The 21,230-nt window shown below is 46.5% G+C and overlaps 1 protein-coding gene across 4 annotated transcripts; it reads left to right on the forward strand.

The window, feature by feature from the left end:
- The first annotated feature begins 4,195 nt into the window (after window positions 1–4,195).
- Window positions 4,196–20,873, forward strand: arhgap19 (Rho GTPase activating protein 19). Of its 4 annotated transcripts, none has more exons than XM_086212470.1 (12): window positions 4,196–4,628; window positions 5,579–5,853; window positions 8,604–8,681; window positions 11,059–11,268; window positions 11,881–12,107; window positions 12,490–12,576; window positions 12,699–12,764; window positions 14,421–14,627; window positions 14,842–14,949; window positions 16,812–16,925; window positions 17,337–17,438; window positions 18,527–20,873. In XM_086212470.1, exons 1-12 carry the CDS (start codon window positions 4,585–4,587, stop codon window positions 18,581–18,583), a joined length of 1,575 nt encoding a protein of 524 aa, XP_086068596.1. In that variant the 5' UTR covers window positions 4,196–4,584; the 3' UTR covers window positions 18,584–20,873. The 4 variants fall into 4 exon arrangements, with proteins under 4 accessions (XP_086068596.1, XP_086068597.1, XP_086068598.1 ...); XM_086212471.1 differs by having other exon boundaries at window positions 18,530–20,873; XM_086212472.1 differs by having other exon boundaries at window positions 20,441–20,873.
- The last annotated feature ends 357 nt before the right edge of the window (window positions 20,874–21,230 follow it).

The raw sequence follows: 21,230 nt of genomic DNA on the forward strand, positions 1-21,230 counted from the left end.
GCTCCTCCTCCATGGACCTATCTAGTGAGCACATTCATCTCAGTTTCGTGAAAAAGCTGTAAATTTGTCTGATTGACAGGACGTAGTGTTTATGTGAATTTGAAAGACAATTTATATTTTAAAGTGTATTATATATTGCAAAAGAAAGAAAAACATTAAATTTTAAATAATTTTACAAGAATGTAAAATTTGTGTGCAGATGAAAGACGCCACCATTAGAAATCAAGCTGTTAAAACAACAAAACGTACCTTTTTGGGTTTTATGGGACTTGCAGCATTGTTCCAGAACCTTCCCAGGAGAGGACACGTCAGTTTAACAGATCTGACACAGATTTGATGGACAGGTGTCAGTTACTCATCACATACAGCTCCTCTTCAGTAAAACTGTGGGGACATGCTGAGCAGACACCCCTCGTCTGTTCTGGCTGCTACACCACAAACACACACTCTGAGTCTGAGTACCAGTTTGGTTTCAATTTAACGACCTTGTCCTGCAGCTTTGTTCAGCGAGCTCGGTGCGGGACGCAGCAGCCTCCCTCTCAGCCCAGGACACGAACTCAATCACGTCGTGGTCCCCAATTATGTCGTAGCGGAAAAGGTGGATGAGAGGAATCAGAGGACTGAGTCTGAATCTTTATTCCCGGTGACGGCCCTACGAGCAACGCAGTCAGAGACGTCTTCTGAAGTAACAGAATCGTGACATCAGGCTGTGTGTTCACGATGGCTTCATCCTGTTTACCAGCCTTCTTGGCGAAGCTTAAATACCAAACAGGAATGATTCATTTCTCACTTTCAGTTGTGATTGGACGACGACCACATGGGCGTGATGTTCCCACTGCAGGTGTGTGTGGTGAACTCAGCTCAATTCCCAGTGTCTCCACGTCTCCTTTTGTGGTGGGATGGGTGAACATGTTTAATGTCAGTTTATTACCAGTACTGGTCAGAACGACCACACACCCACTTCTGGTCTCAGTGTCCCAACTCTCACTCTCCTATGGATTCCAAAGATTTTTTTGATTTGACAGACTTTATTAATCCCAAAAGAGAAACTGAACTGGTCACCACTGCATATTAAAAATCAGGGGCAAAACACTGTTCAGCCAACAGGGAGACGTAGCTGAAGTGCTGCAGGTAGGGAGCATGAATGTCAGGAAAAAGCATTCATCAAAGACTCAGAGTCCTTCTCCCAGCCATGAAGAGGCTGGAGAGCAGTGGACGAAGGCTTGAGTCGGTCAGCTGGACCTGTGTGTGCAGTTCTCAGTTGGCCTCATAAAATGAAAATTGATTTTAGAAATTACAAAAGAATCATAATAAAGTGTGATTCTTTTGTAATACCAGTCAAAAACATCTGAATTAGATGTGAAATGCTGGCCCCGCCCTAGAATTAGCAGTATTTCAGCAGTCTTTGATAGTGTAGCTCCTGGCGACACGTATAAACAATAACTTTGTCTTAGCCAAGGCCTGTTTTCACCACCAGTTTGTCTCCAGGCTTCATGGCATCATAACAACATCCTCTGCCCTCAGAGCCTCACATCGACTGAGGAGAAACTCCATAGAAAACCTTTAACAGGGAAAAATGGGAGAAACCTCAGGGTGAGGAGGGGAGGAGGATCCCTCACCAGGAGGGACAGACGTGCAGGAGATGTTGGTACAGAGAAGAAAACAGTTTATAACACAGAATGGAGGAAACATGGAAATGTTAATAACAGTTGAAGAAGGAAGCTTCTGGAAGGGGAGGCAGGGAGAGCAAGCCAGCTTGATGGGGGACTGGATGGTAGACTGGTTCATGGAAGGGGAGGCAGGGAGACCAAGCCAGCTTGATGGGGGACTGGATGGTAGACTGGTTCATGGAAGGGGAGGCAGGGAGAGCAAGCCAGCTTGATGGGGGACTGGATGGTAGACTGGTTCATGGGAGGGGAGGCAGGGAGAGCAAGCCAGCTTGATGGGGGACTGGATGGTAGACTGGTTCATGGAAGGGGAGGCAGGGAGAGCAAGCCAGCTTGATGGGGGACTGGATGGTAGACTGGTTCATGGGAGGGGAGGCAGGGAGAGCAAGCCAGCTTGATGGGGGACTGGATGGTAGACTGGTTCATGGAAGGGGAGGCAGGGAGAGCAAGCCAGCTTGATGGGGGACTGGATGGTAGACTGGTTCATGGGAGGGGAGGCAGGGAGAGCAAGCCAGCTTGATGGGGGACTGGATGGTAGACTGGTTTATGGGAGGGGAGGCAGGGAGAGGAGAGGAGGGGAGGGAAGGGCTCCATGTAACCTGATGTGTCCCCGAGCAGTCTAAGCCTGTAGCAGCCTCTTAACAACCTAACATAACTTCAGACAATGAACACACCACACCTGTAGAATCATAGAATGAAACTAACTAACTGCAGTGACAGTAGAATCATATAAATAAGGTCAGGGACGTGCTGGGCCCCTAATTCAGCCCAGGAAGTAGAGCTGCAGAGGCCCTTGCTGGCGTGCGGCCAAACCGGGGAGCACATTCTAGGTAACTTTAGGTGAAAATCACGGTCAATTACACCGGCCTTAACAATCAGCATAAGCATGTTGCCATTCTACTGAATCAGAACAAGACCTGGCCTTGGTGGCACTCACACTGTATTGCCAACTACAGCTATAGTATTAACCCTTACTTTGTTACCTAATAATTTGCATCACAAATGCTTGCATGGCCTGCTGGGTCTAATATTCAGCCACTTTTAACCTGCTGTAAGTGGCCACCTGTCGACGTGTCCGCCGTGCTGGGTCCTGCTTCTGCAGCTTCAGCATCCTGCCCACCAGCCCTCCCACCCTGGAAGAGGTCTGTCAGTTTGGCAGCATCTTGCTGTCGCAGCTTTGTTTTCTTTAATCTCATCTTTTCTGCACTACCCATTTCTTTCTGTCTTCTTTCTTTTTGGCATTTTCCCCCTCGCTATCCATCACGTTCACATGACAAAAAAAGCTGATACTGATTGGGATGAAAGGGAAACCACGCCAATTGAGCCAAATAGCCAATCAGATTCCAGCAAGATGAGGTCATTCTCAGGTCGGACAGGACCAGGCAGGCAGCGCCACAGCGACACCCCGGTACTGTAAACCCGTGCAGACGTGTCTCCCTCGGCCCGGCCGTGTCCTGTGTGTGTGGCAGGCTAGCATGCTGTCCATGTGGCTTGCCTTGTGACATTATTGTGTAGGCTGCTACTGTGCTACCTTGATAAAAGATAATTGTGGATATTGGAAATTATTTAGGCCTGTTAAAAAAACACAACTTTTTTTCTTTTTTTCTCCGCGGCCCAGCCGACTTGAGCTGAGCCGGTCGTTGGAGAACTGTCCCACGCTTCCCAGTGGCCAGGACGTCCCTGACTCACAGTGTTGCCAACTCCTCAGTAAGAAAAGTAGCTATTGGCTGTCCTAAAAGTTGCTAGAAGTCGCTAAATTACGTCATCGCCTCGTTTGCATAATTGGTCAAATTGTAATTGACGCTGTATGGAGAGGAACAACGTCGTGGGAGAGACAAAAAAATTACTAAAAAAACAACCCATATATGTTTGGAAGTACAAATCAACTTTCTTCTGTCGATTCTTTTTTTTTATGTCACCGTACCAACCCATCTCCTTCATCCGGGCTTGGGACTGGAAAAAATGACCCAATTGAGACAATTTGGCAGAGTTAGAGGGTTTTTTTTCTGTTGTTGTTGGTTGTTTTTGTTTTAAATTTGTTTGCTGGGGCTGCACGGTGGAGCAGAGGTCCTCACTGTGGCCTCACAGCAAGAAGGTTCCGGGTTCGAGTCCCGTCTCGTGCGCGGGGTCTTTCTCCATGTTCTCCCTGTTCCTGTGTGGGTTCTCTCTGGTACTCCAGCTTCCTCCACAGTCCAAAGACATCAATTTGGGGACGAGGCTGATTGATTCTCTAAATTGACCGTAGGTATGAGTGTGAATGGGTGTTGGTCTCTGTGTGTTGGCCCTGCGATGGACTGGAGACCTGTCCAGGGGGAACCCCGCCTCTCACCCGTAGAGGCTGGGATAGGCTCCACCCCCCGCGACCCTTACTAGTGAGGAATAAGTGGAAGACGACGATGGATTTTGTTTGGTTTTAAACAACAAATAACAGTAAAACATTGACATTTTAAACAGTCTGTGCAATCTAAATGAAAATCAATCAGCGGCTTCGCGCATGCGCGATTCATTTGCAGTCTGGTTTCGGAGGAGCGCACACGTCTCCTCTGACTGCAGCTGGGAGGGACCGCTGTGCCGCGCGAGGGCTTGGCCGCCTGTGAGTGCTGTGGGAGGGAGAGAGGCTCAGGGTCGCACACGCTGCTCGTTGAGAAGAGTAGGTGATACGTGCTTTAACGTCAGTCTCCAAAAGTCGCTACTCGCTGGAGGGGTCTGAAAAATCGTTAAATTGGCAACACTACCTCAGATTAATGTCTTAAACTGTGAGGCGACTTCGCGACCTCTGTTTGACAACGCGAGTGAATTCAAATTGACCAATCACAGAGGGGAAAATGTAACCAGGACCGCCCATGTTTTACGAACTTCCAATGGTTAACGTTGTGGGCGAGGCCTGGGAGGTAGCGGCGGACGATTCAAACGGAATATGGCCGCGGGTCAGGATGTCGAGGAAAACACACCAAATAGAAGGTAAGAACGAATATCATAACGTTTTCACGACGCAAAATTAGCATGAGTCACGTTTAACCGCTAACACCCGTGGCTTTACACCGGTTAAGCACCCGTTACTTCGCAACCACAAATGTGACAAAGGGTTCATCAGCGACCTGGACACCTCCGTGACGTTAGCAGTTAGCTCGTGACCTCGATGTGGTCGTTTAACGACTTGATGGTAGTTGGAACTGACTGAACTGATGATGTTTGTTAGCCATGGTCGCTGGAGGGATCGTGATCATCGTAGAAGTTGAGACGAGCCCGTTAAGGAACGGCCGCGGGGGTCAACTCGTACCTCGGTTTCGCTCCACAGGTCCGACCATTTGAAGACGTCAGTTTCCAGGCCCGGGAGTAAACGAAGCCAGACATTCAGGAGAAGCTGTTCAAGTGTGCGTATCACTCTCCGGAATATCCAGGTTCACGCGGATCAGCCACGACATCAACACTCGACCAGAGTGCCGACGTCACCCCCGTGAACGTTGTGGCTGATCCGCGTGTTCATGGATCAGTTAAGGTCATCTCAAAAATATTCATGCTCGTATTGATTTACTTAATTAATTTGTCATTAACTTTACGTAAATATATGCGTTCATTTTTGTATTTAAAAATACAAACCAAAGGATTTTGGCTCATGAAAACCTCCCTGAAAGTTGTGGAAAACTCATGGAAATGTTCCAGTAGAGATGTGTGTGAACCCTGGAGGCTGAGGTTCTCCTGCATCTGTAATTAAAACACATTCTGATGACATTCTCATTAACCAGACCTTGTATAATGGATTAAGTGCACATTTCTCTTACACACACACACACACACACACACACACACACACACACACTATCTAGGTGGAAATAGTTATGTTATGCAGGTTTGAATGCTGCTACATGATGAGAGGGAACTGGTTTCGATTGTCCTGCCTTCCTATGCAGAGGTCCCAAGAACAGTATGGTGGCCAATCTGGATGTCACCCCTGGCGGCTCTTGCGCTTCCCGCCAACCCGTCATCTTCAACCCAGACTTCTTCGTGGAGAAGCTTCGTCATGAGAACCCTGAGGTTTATCTGGAGCTGGTGATCAGTAACATCACTCGCCTAATTGATCTTCCTGGAGCTGAGTTCTCCCAGCTCCTTGGTGAGGATGGTGTTAAGACATCGATGGCTGGAAATGGAGGATTCTTTCGCTCATTCAACTTCCTCAAGCGCAAAGGTCAGAGATCAACCTTCATTCATTCTTCCATCCATTTTCTATACTGCTAATCTGTTAAGGGTTGCCGGGGGGGTGGGGGGGCTGGAGCCTATCCCAGCTGACACTGGGCGAGGGGTTCAGCCTGGACATGTCAGTCAACCTTCATAACACCCTTTATTTTCTCCACCCTCTTTTGTTATATTCACAAACAGTAGCAGCATGAGGTGGACCTCAGCACTTTAGAACAGGAAGTTTATGGGCAGTTCCTGTGATTGGCTAAACGCATGTGTAATAAACACAAGTAATACACACCTGTCTCACCTGGAAGAGAGGGGAGGAGTAGCCTTGATGTGGGTGGACATTTCCATTCCATCATATCTTTAGGTGACAGTGTTGTGCGTTGAGGAGCGATTTGGTCAAAAATAATAATAATCAATAATTATGAGTATAATTATTGATTATTAAATAAAATTACTAATTAATATTAAATATTAATCAATCGGGGCACCACTCTGATTAGTTCAGGGAAACTAAATTGTTGACCAAATTTGGAAAAATGTCAGTCTCAAAGAGAGTTTATCCACTAAACAGTCAATATTCAGTAATATCAACTTACCGTAATAGGAACAACTCTAATCTTGGAAGGGTGCGATCTGAGTGCTGGCTGTCTCTTGGACACGTGACCACAGTTTTGTACACAAAAGGACGCTACGACTTCTCTCTTATAATAAAAAGGGTTTATTAAACACAATGCATCAATAAATCAGCAACAAGTTGATATAAGGGTTCAGTCTAACCAAAGGATACAAAGTGATAACGTGAGTGTGTGTGTGTACCAAAGAGAGAAGGGGGACGGGGGGACGGGGAAAAGAAAATGCCTTGTTGGGGGATTGTTTAATTGGTCCGGTGGGGCGGTAAGGGATTCAACCTCCGCTGGTCCAGTGCGCACAGGGTCTGGCTTTGGTCGGAGGGAAGCAGAAGCAGCGGCGGGCAGCCTGCACGGATCTGCTGCAGTCAACTGGTGGAGGGTGAACAAGCTTGGCCAAGCTTTTGTTCACCAGGGATACAATTCACGAGGGCAGCGTGGCTCAACGGCGTCTCGTCTGGATATGTGGACGGGGGGGGGGGAGGTGTCTGCCTGTGGAGTTCTCGCCGTCTGGTACACTGCTAGGCCAAGATGCGAAGAGAGCGGGCCTTTCTTGGTCCTGTTCCTTTATTTGGTGAGATCGGTGATGTAAATGGTAAATGGACTAAATTTTATAGAGCGCTTTTCTACCTTAGCGGCACTCCAAGCTCTTGACAGTGTCGTCTCATTCACCCGTTCACACACACACTGATGGTGGAGCTGCCATGCAAGGCGCCAACCTGCTCATCAGGAGCAATTATGGGTTCAGTATCTTGCTCAAGGACACTTGGACATGGTCACCGGGGTCGGGGATCGAACCAGCGACCCTTTGGTTGCTAGACGGCCACTCTACCCCCTGAGCCATGGCGCTCAATGATGTCACTTCCCATGGGCCGTGCTGGCTCTCAGCCAATGGCGGTGCGGCACGCAAACTTCCGGTCAAGCGGGCGCGGAGTTTGGGGGGGGGGGGTCAATGGCCAGAGATGATCCCCCTTTTTACGACCCTTTGTTTGAGATCGCGTGGTCACTCCTACTGCAGGCTTCTGAAAGGGGTGTTAGGCCTCAAAGGCCAAAAGTCCTTTCTTCAGATGCATTCATCGTCAAATCTCTAAATTAATCTGTCCTCCTGGTTGTGTTGGCCCAACAACAGTTACAGCTGAAATAACCATTTTGTTGCTCAACTGTATCAGTGGAATTCCCAGATAGACTGGAAAACCAAATGAAGCTCTGGGAATTTAACAGCATCTCTAGATGGTAAATGCACTCTGTTATGTCGCGCCTGTCTACATCAGCGCTAATCAAAGAGCTTTACAGTGTTGTCTCATCCTCACACACTCTACATCAGTTTGTATTTCTATTTTCTAAACTGCCATCGGACCCAGATGGGTACGCTGTCTTGCTAATCTCACAGTTGTTTGGTCACATCTCAGACCTGCTTTTTACTGTAGCACAGCAGCAATAGTGTCTTCCTCTCCCTGTCCTGTTCCCCTGCCCAGTGTGTCACATGTTTAGCTACCCTGCCCTCTCCTTTATTAATTACCGTATGAGTTTCATGTTGTCGGTTGCTGTGCTGGAGGTGGGCCAGTGGCTTTGTGTTAGCTGACCCCCAGTGGCTGGTGGCACCGACCTAGCTGTGGAGTTTGTTTGTTTGTTGCCTTGCAATTGATTTTAAAAGAGGAGCTCAGCCCCTTTAGCGGCACCCTGGAGTGGGTGAATGGGTAGAAGAAAGGAAGTCACAGCCCCACAGCAGGACATCCACAGCGCCCCCCTCAGTTGCACCGGGGTTAGTGTGTCAACTGTTATTGGTGGGATGCTAGGGTTAGGCTGGGTGAGGCTAGGCTAGGCTGAGGTCCACATCATGATGCATCTGAGAATGGAGTTTTCCCCTCACACCTCTATGTTGGGGACAGCACAGCAGGTCTGCACCTCTGAGTGATTCATATGACCCATTTGGACATTTCTTTCTGTCCTCCATCTTGTGTGAATGTGTTATGTTGACATGCGTTTCATCAGACTTGTGAGTTTGTGTTTTGGCTTATTTGTGTTGAATGTAGTTGTGTAGAAAAATGAAGCAGAAATAAAGGATCCATTTGTCCTTTAACACAAGTGTTGATGATAATACTAATCCCTCCTGTTGTGTTGATAGATAAAGGCGTGTTTGGGTTGCCGCTGTCAGAGAGCTGCATTGCACAGATCCACCACCTTATGGAATACCTCAGCAAAAGTGAGTCATCCAAGACATCTTGAATGCTTTGCCATGCAGACACTAACAGCAGCTGATTTGATTTTCAGAAGAAACATGTGGTTGATTTGCAGTGATAAACAGCCTATTTATATCATCAGCTCATTACAACCAACAAAGTTTACTTGTTTGAGTTACAATTGTGTCAGGTCTAATATTCTCTGAGCTTAGTGTCCATTTCTCTGTTTATTTCCAGGATTACATTTCCCAGAACTAGTATTATGAATAAATAAACCCATTTTATTTGGAATGATGATCTATTAAGCTGTTCCAGTCAGGTTCCAGGTTCATCCTAGCACAGAAACAGGACTAGTCAAGGTTACCAGTGACCTCCTGCTGGCACCAGATGAGGGACTGGTCTCTGTGCTGGCGTGATTAGATCTCAGTGCAGTTTTGGTACCATTGACCACCATATCCTTCTACAGAGACTGGAACCTCTCACTGGTATTAAAGGAACCACACTAAACTGGTTCAGGTCATATTTACTAGGTCATCTCAGTAGGTACGAGTTAATGATGGTTCCTCTGAGACCACAACAGTCAGTTCTGGTGTTCCACAAGGCTCTGTGCTTGGACCAGTCCTCTTCACCCTGTACCTGCTTCCTCTAGGTCACATGATCAGGAAACACTCCATTAATGTTCACTGCTATGCAGACGACACTCAGCTGAACTCATCAATGATCCACATGGAACAAACCAGCTGACTGAACTGGAGGCCTGTCTGAAGGACAGGAAACATGGAGGACCATCATTTCCTTTATTAAACTCTGATAAACTGAAGTTCTTGTGCTGGGCCCAAACACCTGAGGACCACCTGATCTGATGAGACAGGTACCCTGGATGGCACCACCCTGGCCCCCAGCACCACTGTAGGAACCTAGGAGTTCTCTTTGACCAGGATCCTTTAACTCCCACATTCAACAAACCTCCAGGACGCCTTCTTCCATCTACGTAACATCGCTAAGATCAGACACATCCTGGCTCAAGAAGATGCAGAAAAACTAGTCCCTGCTTTTGTCACTTCCAGGCTGGATTACTGCACCTCCCTCCTACCAGGCTGGACTAACAAGTCCCTAAAGACTCTCCAGCTGGTCCAGAACGCTGCTGCCACGTGTTGACTAGAACTGGTAGCAGAGACCAGGTCTCTCCTGGACTGCTTCTCTGCATGGCTCCCTGTCAAATTCAGAATAGAATTTAAAATTCTTCTTCTACCATCAAAGTCCTCAACAGTCAGGCTCCTTCATCCCTGACAGAGCTCCTAGTCCCCTATGATCCAGCTAGAACCCTTCACTCCCAGGATGCAGGGTTCCTGCTGGTTCCTAGAGTTCTAACAGTAGAATGGAGCCAGAGCCTTCAGCTACCAGGCTCCCCTCCTGTGGAACCGTCTCCCAGTTTCAGTCCAGGACCCAGACCCCCTCTCTAGGTTTAAGAGCAGACTTAAGACCTCCTTGTTGATCAGGCTTAGAGTCAGGACTGCTTAGGCTGGCCCTTAGATCTGCTGCTCTAGGCTCAGACTGCTGGGATCTCCCATGATGCACTGGGCTTCTCTCTCCTCCTCTTGTTCTCATACGTGTTACTAACTCCTCTTCTTCTCTGGAGCCTTTGTGCTTCCCCACATCCATGCTGCTGGAGGAGGCTCCAGACCTGAAGAGGCTCCAGCTGCCACCCGTAGCTCCACCTGCTCACGTCCCTGTCTGTCCATCAGTCTCTCCTCCTTTCTCTCTCTCTTCATCTCTCTCTTTTTCTCTGTCCCTCTCTTTCCTTCTGTCTCTCTGTCCTCCTCCATTCTCTGTCTTTGTCTCTGTCCATCAGTCTCTCCTCCTTTCTCTCTCTCTTTGTCTCTGTCCCTCTCTTTCCTTCTGTCTCTCTGTCTTCCTCCATTCTCTGTCTTTGTCTCTGTCCATCAGTCTCTCTTCCTTTCTCTCTCTCTTTATCTCTGTCCCTCTCTTTCCTTCTGTCTCTGTCTTTCTCCATTCTCTGTCTTTGTCTCTGTCCATCAGTCTCTCCTCCTTTCTCTCTCTCTCTCTTTATCTCTGTCCCTCTCTTTCCTTCTGTCTCTCTGTCTTCCTCCATTCTCTGTCTTTGTCTCTGTCCTGCTCTCCTGCTCTCTCTCCATCCCCACTGATCCTGGATCTGCTCCACCTTCCTGCTGGTAAAGGAAGGTTCTGGTGGCTGCTGTTGCAGGATGTGCTGCTGATGGAGAATTGTTGGGTGGAGGTTCATTGAAGGAGGGAGGTGCTGGACCTGCTCTACTTGGACAGAGTCAGGACAGAACTTTGGTTGGGGTTTGGTGACACACAAATAAAACTGACTTGACTTGACTTTTACCATCTCATTCAAAACCACCACACTCTGCTCAGATCTGCATGTGGAGGGCCTGTTTCGGGTTCCGGGGAACAGTATACGGCAGCAGACCTTGAAGGAGCTCCTCAACAGTGGGGCTGATGTTGACCTTGATTCTGGAGATTTCCACCCCAACGATGTGGCCACACTGCTGAAGACGTTCCTGGGAGAACTGCCTGAGCCCTTGCTCACTCACAGACACTTCCATGCACACCTGAAGATTGCTGGTAAGAGCACACAACACTCTAACTGTTGTATCAAGATACGGAACTAAACACAGTTTTGGTGTGACACCTTCTCTGGTATAAACGCCAACCTAATCAGGACCTCTATTCCTCATGGGGACCAAAGACTTTACTGGTCTCTGAGCTCCTGGTTAAAGTCAGTTAAGGAGTGAAGTGAGGTTACTGAATACTGTGACAGTAATGGTTAGGAATAGATTTCCTTTGGTTCCGTTATGTTTAACAAACAGTGCTATTAATGTATCTCAATTTCTAAGATAAGATGAGATAAATTAGTCACTTCAAGGTGTCACATTGAAGTTCGAAATGCCAGTAGAGTGACAACACTTGTTGAGGTGTGGCACTCTTAAACAGATGCAATGCATGATGTGGTTTCTTAGAGAGAATTCATGAACTGTAGCTGTCATCGATGTTGTGAAGAAATAATTTAATTCTCTGTTGAGGTTTCAGAAGGAAAATTAAATTAGTCAGATCTCTTAGAGACAGACCTGAGTCTGACCTGACTCTGTAGTTTTAAAGCTTTTTTTTAATGCTGGTGGTGATTTATAGACAGGAGACAGAAGTTTGATAATAATGATTTGATCCTCCTCCTGTCAGACATGACTCTGTTTGACCAGCATGGCAATAAGACGGATGTCCCCAACAAGGAGCGTCAGATTGAAGCTCTGCAGCTCCTCTTCCTGTTGTTACCTCAAACCAACCGCTCGCTACTCAGACTGCTGCTGGACCTGCTCTACCACACGGCCAAGCAGCAGGATCAGAACAAGATGTCCGCCTTCAACTTGGCGCTCATGTTCGCACCGCATGTCCTCTGGCCCAGACATGTAAGATCTGCAACAATATCATCATGGACCATAAGACACAGAACACTTGAATTTGTACTCCGAATGAAAGGTTCAGGAACCAGAGTTGGAACAATCGCAGATCGATCATGGTACTGATAGGAACAGTGTAGAGTATTAACATTTTCAATGCCCCAGTGGAAAACAGAAATATGTGCCAAATATATCTTTCAATCTTCATGACTTTTGTGTTATGCTAACATTTTCCATCCACTACCATACATTGTGCTAAGCTAACTTGCATGGGTCTCAGCTCTATGCAGAAGGGTCGCTGTTTTGTCTTCCTTTGGGGATGATTGACAGCAAGAGACTTAAGCTAGAAGTAGGTGTGCTTCTTTTAATCAAGTGTTATGTCCTGCTCCAGATGACTGCCGCTGACCTGAAAGACAATCTGAAGAAGCTGAACAACAGCATGGCCTTTCTCATTAAACACTCACAGAAACTCTTCAGGGTGATTATGAATGCACACCAAATTCCCCAAACACAGATTTCACAGGGATTTAATTCAGCCAATGTAGCAGTGTAATGGTTTCATGGCTGACTGCCAGTGTGTGCATGGTATGTGTTGTTCAGGCTCCGGTCTACCTGAGAGATTACGCCAGAGGACACTTCACTGGGACCAAGGCTCTGCAGACCAGGGTGAGCTCTCCGTACTCTGTCACCTTGTCATACATTATTGAATTGAATTAATAAATAAAAGGTTAATATAAGTGTGCTCCAACATGCCCAGACATAATTTTTTTACTTATCCTACAGTTGAGCTGAATGATATAACATATCTGTCCGCCTTCAGCCAACAGGTTTTTTTTTTTCTTTTTTTTTAAAGGCAAAGGCAAATTTATTTGTATAGCACCATTCATACACAGGGCAATTCATAGTGCAAATCTCTAATCTCAAATTTTAAATCACTCTTGGAATTAAGGTCATCTTCAGCCAGAAATGTCATTGTCAGAAAAAAAAACTGAGACTCCATATTTTAAAAGAAGTGAATTGGCTATTGTGGTACAGTGGTGCAATGATTAGCGCTGCTGCCTCACAGAAAGAAGGTTCTGGGTTCAAGCCCCGGCTGCAGCACGGGGTCTTTCTGGGTGAGTCTCCATGTTCTCCCTGTTCCTGCTGGGTTCTCTCTGGTTCTCCAGCTTCCTCCACAGTCCAAAGACATCAAGAGGGACCAGGTTAATCCAGACTCTAAATTGACCGTAGGCGTGGCTGGGAGAGCCAATGGTTGTCTGTCTCTATGTGTTGGCCCTGCCATGGACTGGTGACCTGTCCAGGGGGAAGGCTGCTGGGATAGGCTCCAACAACCACCCCCCCCCCCCCCGCGACTCCTTAATAGGAGTAAGTGGAAGAAAATGGATGGATTGAATTGGCTATTTTCATTTCATTAGTTTTGGGGGTTTTCTCCCTCCTATTGGTTTACTTTGATTTTGCTCTATAAAAAATAACCAATATTAACAGGCCTGGTAGAACACCATAGCATCCATCCTTTTCCCAGCCTCACTTAAGTGCTCTGGAATTGTCCTGGTGTTCCTGCACAGGCCATCTGGAGAACCATAATGTTCTGCTTTGTCCTGTGCTTGCTGGAGCTTCATGCTGTTTTGGTTTTGGACCAAGACGTGCAGTTTTCTGTTATGAGGTGCACAACAGCACCATCTACTGCATGATGGCGAGAACCCAGATTGCTTGAAAAACTCTTCAAATGGCAAAATTTAAATGAGAAAGTTAAATAAAATCAGGTGTGTGGTTCAGTTCTACATCAGATCCACCAGTAAACACCAGACTGGTGGATGTTGGAGGTTCAGTTCTACATCAGATCCACCAGTAAACACCAGACCGGTGGATGTTGGAGGTTCAGTTCTACATCAGATCCACCAGTAAACACCAGACCGGTGGATGGTGGAGGTTCAGTTCTACATCAGATCCACCAGTAAACACCAGACTGGTGGATGTTGGAGTGGTGGAGTCTTAAAATCCTGGGTTGCTAACAAGAGTCTAGAGGAGCCTACAGAGGTCATGGAGGTCATTAAAGGTCATCAGGGGAAACACAAGAAGCCTGAAGCTTAGTGGTGGTGACCTTGAAGTCATGTGACCCTGGTGTAGCTCCTTCCTAGGCTAACATCAGCTTAGCATTGCTAACGTTGCATTCAGGCTTCCAGCATCATCAGTTTGGCTTGTTAGTGAAGATGGAGCAGCACTGTTTGGTCCTACAAATTCTTTGATCATTCAAAACTGACAATGTGAAGCTATTTGCATGAAAAGAACACTGTTGGCCTAATGTAGCTTCTACTCTGCCAGGATGATCTGGAGCTGTTGGCAGTGGGTGACTCGCCTGCCCAATGTACAGTGTTGCCCCTGAAGAGGACCGCTGTTCTTGGCCTCAGCTCCCAAGACCAGTGTCAGTCACCGGCTCAGCAGTACACAGAGGAGGCTCTGAAGGAGCTCTTTAGACATGTCCACCACAACATGCCCGACTCTGCCAAGAAGAAAAAACTCGTTCGACAGGTTATTTTAAGATCTGTTCTTTATTATACCTGGAGTGCAGCATCTTTAAAACTTAAACTGAACCGAGGACTGGAGCAAGTGCTATTGAAGAATGATGTCCACAACAGGAAATTTAGATTTTCTTTGGACGTGTTCTCCGTGTTTGCCTGAGCACAAATCTGAAGTTTAATTTATTTCAGTAATACAAGTGTTGTGGTCTGCCTCTCACATGTAGCTCGTCGAACAGACCACCTCAGTGACGCCCACAAATGAGCATCGCCAGGTGCCCCCCGGTCCCAGCAAGAAGCACCCACGCTCACGCTCCTTTGGTGGACTCATCAAGGTAAGTCTGATCTCACAAAGCAATGACCAGGGCAAAAAATTAAATGTTTAAGTGTGTGTGCATTTTGGGTTTTATTTCTAATTATAGCAAGAAATCCATTTTGAAACCTTGCAAAAAAAAATATTGATAAAAATTCCGTCTCGTCTCATCGTCCTCCGCATATCCGGATCGGGGTCGCGAGGCAGCAGCCTCAGCAAGGAAGCCCAGACTGTCCTCTCCCCAGCCATTCCCACCAGCTCTGGCGTCAGCAGCGTCCCGTCCCCCATGTAAACAGTGTAGGCAAGTTGCTGCCTTCCCCCCCCTGAGGCGACGGATGGTTTGCCAGAACCTTTTCGGAGCAGACCAAAAGTCATTCTCCACAGCCTCACTGAACCCCTCCCATGCCCAAGTTTTTGCCTTGGCAACTGCCATGGCTGTACACCGCTTGGCCTGCTGGTACCAGTCAGCTTCCTCTGGAGACCTACAGACCAGCCACCCTCTGTAGGCCCCTTTCTTCAGAGTGATGGCTTCCCTCACCTCTCATATCCACCAGTGGGTTTGGGGATTACCACCGTGACTGGCCCCAGCAGCCTTGCGGCCGCAGCTCACAGCAGCTGCCTCAACAATGGCAGAGCGGAGCATGGTCCATTCAGACTCAATGTCCCCCACTGCTCCTGTGATGTGGTCAAAGCTCTGCCAGGGGTGGGAGTTGAAGATCGTCTTGACAGGTTCTTCTGCCAGGCATTCCCAGCAAACCCTCACTACTTGTTTTGGCCTATGGGGTCTGTGCGGGATCTTCCCCTGCCACCTGATCCAACTCACCACCAGATGGTGATCAGTTGACAGCTCAGCTCTTCTCTTCACCCGTGTGTCCAGAACATACGGCCCCGGTAACCCTCTGGGCTGGGTACACCAACATTGCTCTTATTTTCCATGAAGGGTCTTTTGAACTATTCTTTTTTTGGCCCTTTGCCTGGGACCAGTCTGCCGTGGGTGACCTTACTAGGGGCGAAATGCCTCCCACAGCATAGCTCCTAGGGTCATTAGGGCAGTGAAACTCCTCCACCACAATAAGGTGACGGTTCCAGGAGGAGAAATATTCCATGTTAAATGTTAAAGTGATTCTAAAAGGAAAAGGGGTATTTTTCCTTTTAAGTGCTCACAAATAGTTGTTAGTTTGACATTTTCCCCTCCTGCATCACTTCTTAGTGACTCCAGAATGCAGGAGGAGACAGCCACATATATTTAGCTTGAAGCTAATGGAGACTGATGGCTAACAGCAGCTAAACTGTCCAGGAATGTTTGTTCACTGTCTCTCCAGGTTGTCTGGTATAATATAGGTCTCCTAACACAGACGTGAGCAATAATCCACCAACGCTTTGATTGGAGACAAAACTTTACTTACTGGGACTCTTCCAGTTCGATGCTGCTGTGATTGCTGCAAAACCGATACAGTTTTTGGTTTAAAGTGTCACTTTAATAACATGGATTGTAAAGATGTTTGCCAGAAGGTTATGCAGGTGTTTTTCCAAAAGGCTGCAGATGAGTGAGGACTGACAGAAAAATATAATTTAGGTGTTATTGTTTCTCCAGCTAACACACTGTTGGGTCGGTGAGTGCTGGCACCTGAGGAGGTTCTGGCTACTACAGACATTAGTAATTGATAGGAGAAATTCAGCTCCAGTTTTTGTGACATTAATTGTTTGAGCATTCATACCATCAACCCTTGAGAGTCGAGAGGAAAAGAGGGAACCACGATGGAGGACAATTGGACCGAAGAACAAATGAACTGTAAATACCTGACTATGTCCCTTTTCACACATGACACCCTCACTAAGCTAAATGGCTTTTGCTCGCCTGTGTTTTTTGTCCCTGATGCTCAGCGCAAATCTCGTGTGGATCAGCTGATGGCAGAGAGGCAAGTAAGGCATGTCTCGCCAGACGCTGTCACCAAGGCTGCTAGAAGACCTGGCAAAGAGAATGTCTCCGTGCAGGAGGTGATAACTGTTTTAAGTACTTCATATGTTTGTTGTTTCTTTTCTCTCAGGCGCAGTTTTGTTTTTACTTACACTATCATTCAGTCATTAAATATTCTTATGCACAAATTTGTTTTTGAATTTTTTTAGCTCTTGATTTAGTGTCACAGACAAGAAGTAAAGTATGAAGACTTGTAACTCCTTTTGTTGCTCCTGTGAGGCTACAAAATCCTTTTGTGTGGAAACATATTTGTGCAACAGAACATTTGATGAAGTAGATGTTTGACTTGTATCTTCCAGTATAGCAGCAGATCACACACACACACACACACACACACACTCCCCTCTCAGGTGCTCCATTAATGTGTGTGTGTGTGTGTGTGTGTGTGTGTGTGTGTGTGTGTGTGTGTGTGTATGTGTGTATGTGTGTAGGTGTACAGTCCACTGAATGGTCCTGTGTTGGGGAAGGCAGGACTGGTTGTTAAAAACCCAGACTGTGGTTTTAATAAGGACAAAGCTCTGAAGGTGTCCCAGGTATGACAGTTTCCCCTAATCAAACCAGAACATGTCCATGCTTTGACAGAACCTGATGTTTGTTACATGGACCATTTTAAAAGATTTTAGGCTTTGATACTGTGTTCGAAAAGTTCTTGGCAGGTGATTGGATGAGCTGTCAGTCCATCATAGGTCATCAGTAAACTCTTATCTTTCTAAAGAAGTTTGATTTTTGTGCATCAAGTTGCTTGAGCATCATGGAGAGTTCTCTGTGAAGAGTTCTAACCCTTCACAAATGAACATCCACGATCCACAGCTGCAACATTATTAATTGATTCACTGTCCATCATAAAGACTTTTCACCTTTGATTGACAGGTCTTGAATGGGTGGTGACAGCATTTCATTATTAGCGTGATTCTTTCAGCTAAATCGGGGTCTTCAAACATAAGTGTTCCAGTTAGGCTCAGGTTTTACTGGTCTGATTTGGCTCAAATTTGATTTTATGCAAATCTGCCGAAGCAGCATTTGTGTAACTGTCAGATCCTGGTGGAGGGACGCACACATCATGTCCCAGCCCGAAACCGCCCGACAACATGCATAAATTTGACTCTTATGGCATTAACAACAACCAATAATCCAAAGACAGATTTAACTCATTCGTTCCCCAAAGTCAATGTGGCCCAAGCAATGGCACCATGTTGTCATGCACCCAGGTGCAAGCGCTGGCGGTCTGCATCACACGGATCCTAGCCGCCTGCAGGTACACAGAGCGCCGCCGCTCACACGAGCCTGCTTCCCTGAGCTGCTCCTTCTTGAGCTTGCGCATGTTAAACTAGAGGCCTGCAGTTCAGTGTAGTCCAGGGACCGTGCCCAGGTATCAGACTCTGGTGTCCGGTGTCTCTTTGATAATGTAAGTGGACTCAGGCCCGAAACTTTAGGACAGTCACACTTCAGCTCAGTACAGGACAAACTTGTTGTGGTGTTCTGAAGTTTGTTGGTTGCTCTTTTTTTTTTTTTTTTAAGTGGATGATTTTTTTTTTCTAATTCTGTTGACTCTGTTCAACTGTAATGTGTCTCTCCACATCCATCTGCCCGCCTACCGCCCTCCCCTCCATCCACACCTCAGCAGGACTCCGCCTCCACCAGGAAGTGCTTCTCTCCAGTCCAGGAGATCTCAGTGTAGTGCCGGACTCCTCCTCCTCCAGGAGTTGAGCAGTATTAGCATGATTGTGTCTTACTTTAAGCATTGTGCTCTAGTACATCTCTTATTTTTGTATCTGTGACTAATCTAGAGCAGCTTCAGCCGAACCCCAGCCCGGACCCGAGTCCTCTAGCCGCCACTAAAATGTCCTGCGTAGCTTTTAGTGGCGTCAGTTTCAGATGAGAATAAAAGAACTCAAGTCATTCGCAATCTCCACCTTTACATTTATCACACAAAAAAGGACCTCAGTAAAAACTCTCATAATTTCATTAATAATTAGATCAATCTTGTTAAGAGACATTTACGGAGGATGGCTTGATGTATCAATTGCAGCATGGAAACACTGCATTGTGATACTTCAATACATAAATGGATCTGTTTATTCTCTCAAACCTCAAATTTGAGGACTAACTGAAGTCATAGAACATTTTAGAACTCATTGACAACAAATCAGACCAGCATGTTGCTCTTCTGATGGTACTTGTGATTAAAGTGAGGATATTTATTATTATTTTTTAAATTAACCTCTTTCAGATGTGTTATGGTTTGGACATGGTGATAATTTATCATTTCCTTGTCATGTTGCTGAAAGCTCATGTGTTCTAATGTTCTACTCCTCATGTTTAAACTGGGATCATATGAACCCAACTGGATATTGAAACTACATCGGGGTCTTTGCTCTGGTTCGGCTGGTTAGGTCTGACCTCCTTGTTCCAGAGATCATGTTTGTTGGCTACTGTGTAAGAGTCTATGACCACTAGCTGTGCTTCCAGTTGGCTGGAGCTCCTAATGTGTGTGCGTGTTGTAAAAGTTGTACACATATATGTGTCATGTATGTGTTTAAGCTCTTAAAGGAACAGGCCTACTTTCAGGGAAAGTCGTTCCGGCTACGTGTCTGATTCTACCACTACAACGCCTCCTCATGTTAAACTGGTATTCATCACCAAGGTTACACACAACCCTCCTGATATTAATGCAGGCAGAGACGCAGCTACGCTAACACTTCCCACCCACTACCAGTCACTGTGCTAAGCTAAGTAGCCTGAAACTGGGCTCCCCAGAGAAGGATCAACTTGTTTGTCCCTGAGGACGATGGACAATAAGAGACTTTCCTTTAAAGTGGGCGTGTCCCCTTAAACTTTTATTCCAAGTGCAAACTGTGATATTTGATGCGATATGTTGTAATTCCTTAGTTACAGAGTTACATTTGGGTGAAAACTCCTTGATACTACTGATTCAGGATCAGTGAGCAGGTCAACTTGTTTAAAATGATTTTTCCTCTGAAAAATCAGGTTCTTCCTAAGGCCACAAGCAGGGATCTGTGTTCTGAGCAGAGGGAACGTTCCATTCCTGATTTTAGGTTTTTGGACAGTGAACAAGAGGATTGTTTGCTATTTTCTTCCATTGTTGCTGGACTGTGATTGTCATTGTTCTGACAGTGAGTGAGAACCTCAGCTGTGTCTGCAGTTGCAGTCACGGCTGAGTTCCATGCTAGGAAGGAGGAGGGTGTTTGTCCTGCTGAGATGAAAGTCAGAAGTGTTTTGTATGTTTTTCTGGAGGCTCCAGTCAGGTCCCCTCAGCCGATGGCACATCCTGTGATAACCGTCTCTGCCAGACAATGGAGACAAAAGTGCCACGTTACAGCTGCATTCAATCTGGCTGCCATCATCCTGCCAACCCAAATAGCTCGTGAAGAAGTTGACTTGCTGATGCTGCTAAATCTTTAGAATTCTTTGACAGCAGCTTGAATATGACCTCTGTTGGTACGCTTATGTCAAGGTAGCATTCTTTACTTGCTGAGGACACACATTTATACTGAAAGCCTCCATTGATTGGCAGGAGTGGACCTGACTGAGCGGACGCGTGATGCACCGCCGGCAGTGCTCCAGCGCTCCAGTGCTGAGAACTCCATTGCTCGCTCTGATCGCTGAATCCTCTCACACACAATCGATAAACCGATGACCTGAGAGCTGCCCGGACTCTCCTCATGGCCTCATTCGGTGTCCATCGGCGTTCCTGCTGGATGGGTGTTGGACTCGGCCGCTGGTGCTTCCTGCTGTGAAAGTGTTGTGGATGTCGGTGAAGGAACCCTTGAAGGTGACTGATGTGGACTCTGAGGACCCCCCCCCCCCATATTGAGGAAAATTTTAAATTGGATTATGTTGTGTTAATTTTTTTATTTAACAAAATTCTTTTATGTTGGTACAATTTGATGGGTTCTTCTGTTCCATGGAGGCGACTTTTCCTCAAATAAAGCAGTGACATTTTATTAGATATGAGCCATATTTTTGTTTTTGAAACCATCCAATCACAGTTGAGCTCCTGTCTGTCTTCAGGCATCCGGGAGGATTCAGTCTCTATCCAATCTTATGTGTTCTTGGAGAACAGCAGGAACACAAATCAAAGATGACTAGGAGAACTAGATGAGATGATCTACTAACGGGTCTCCACTCAGTGTCGCATGAACTAACTGTTCTAACTGTATTATATGAGAACTTTGGTCATTGGACGTCTTAGGGGAACCTTCCACTTTGGATTAAAACCTTGCGTCTTCCAACCTGTTGTGTTTTGATGCTTCATGTTGCGTCTTGCTTTTTAAAGTTGTGAAGTATGAGGCCAAATACCGGCA

This window comes from Aulostomus chinensis, chromosome 8 (genome assembly GCF_037954235.1).
Source record: "Aulostomus chinensis isolate RoL2024-O1b breed Wild chromosome 8, RoL_Achi_v1.0, whole genome shotgun sequence".
In the NCBI taxonomy this organism is placed as follows: Eukaryota; Metazoa; Chordata; class Actinopteri; order Syngnathiformes; family Aulostomidae; genus Aulostomus; species Aulostomus chinensis.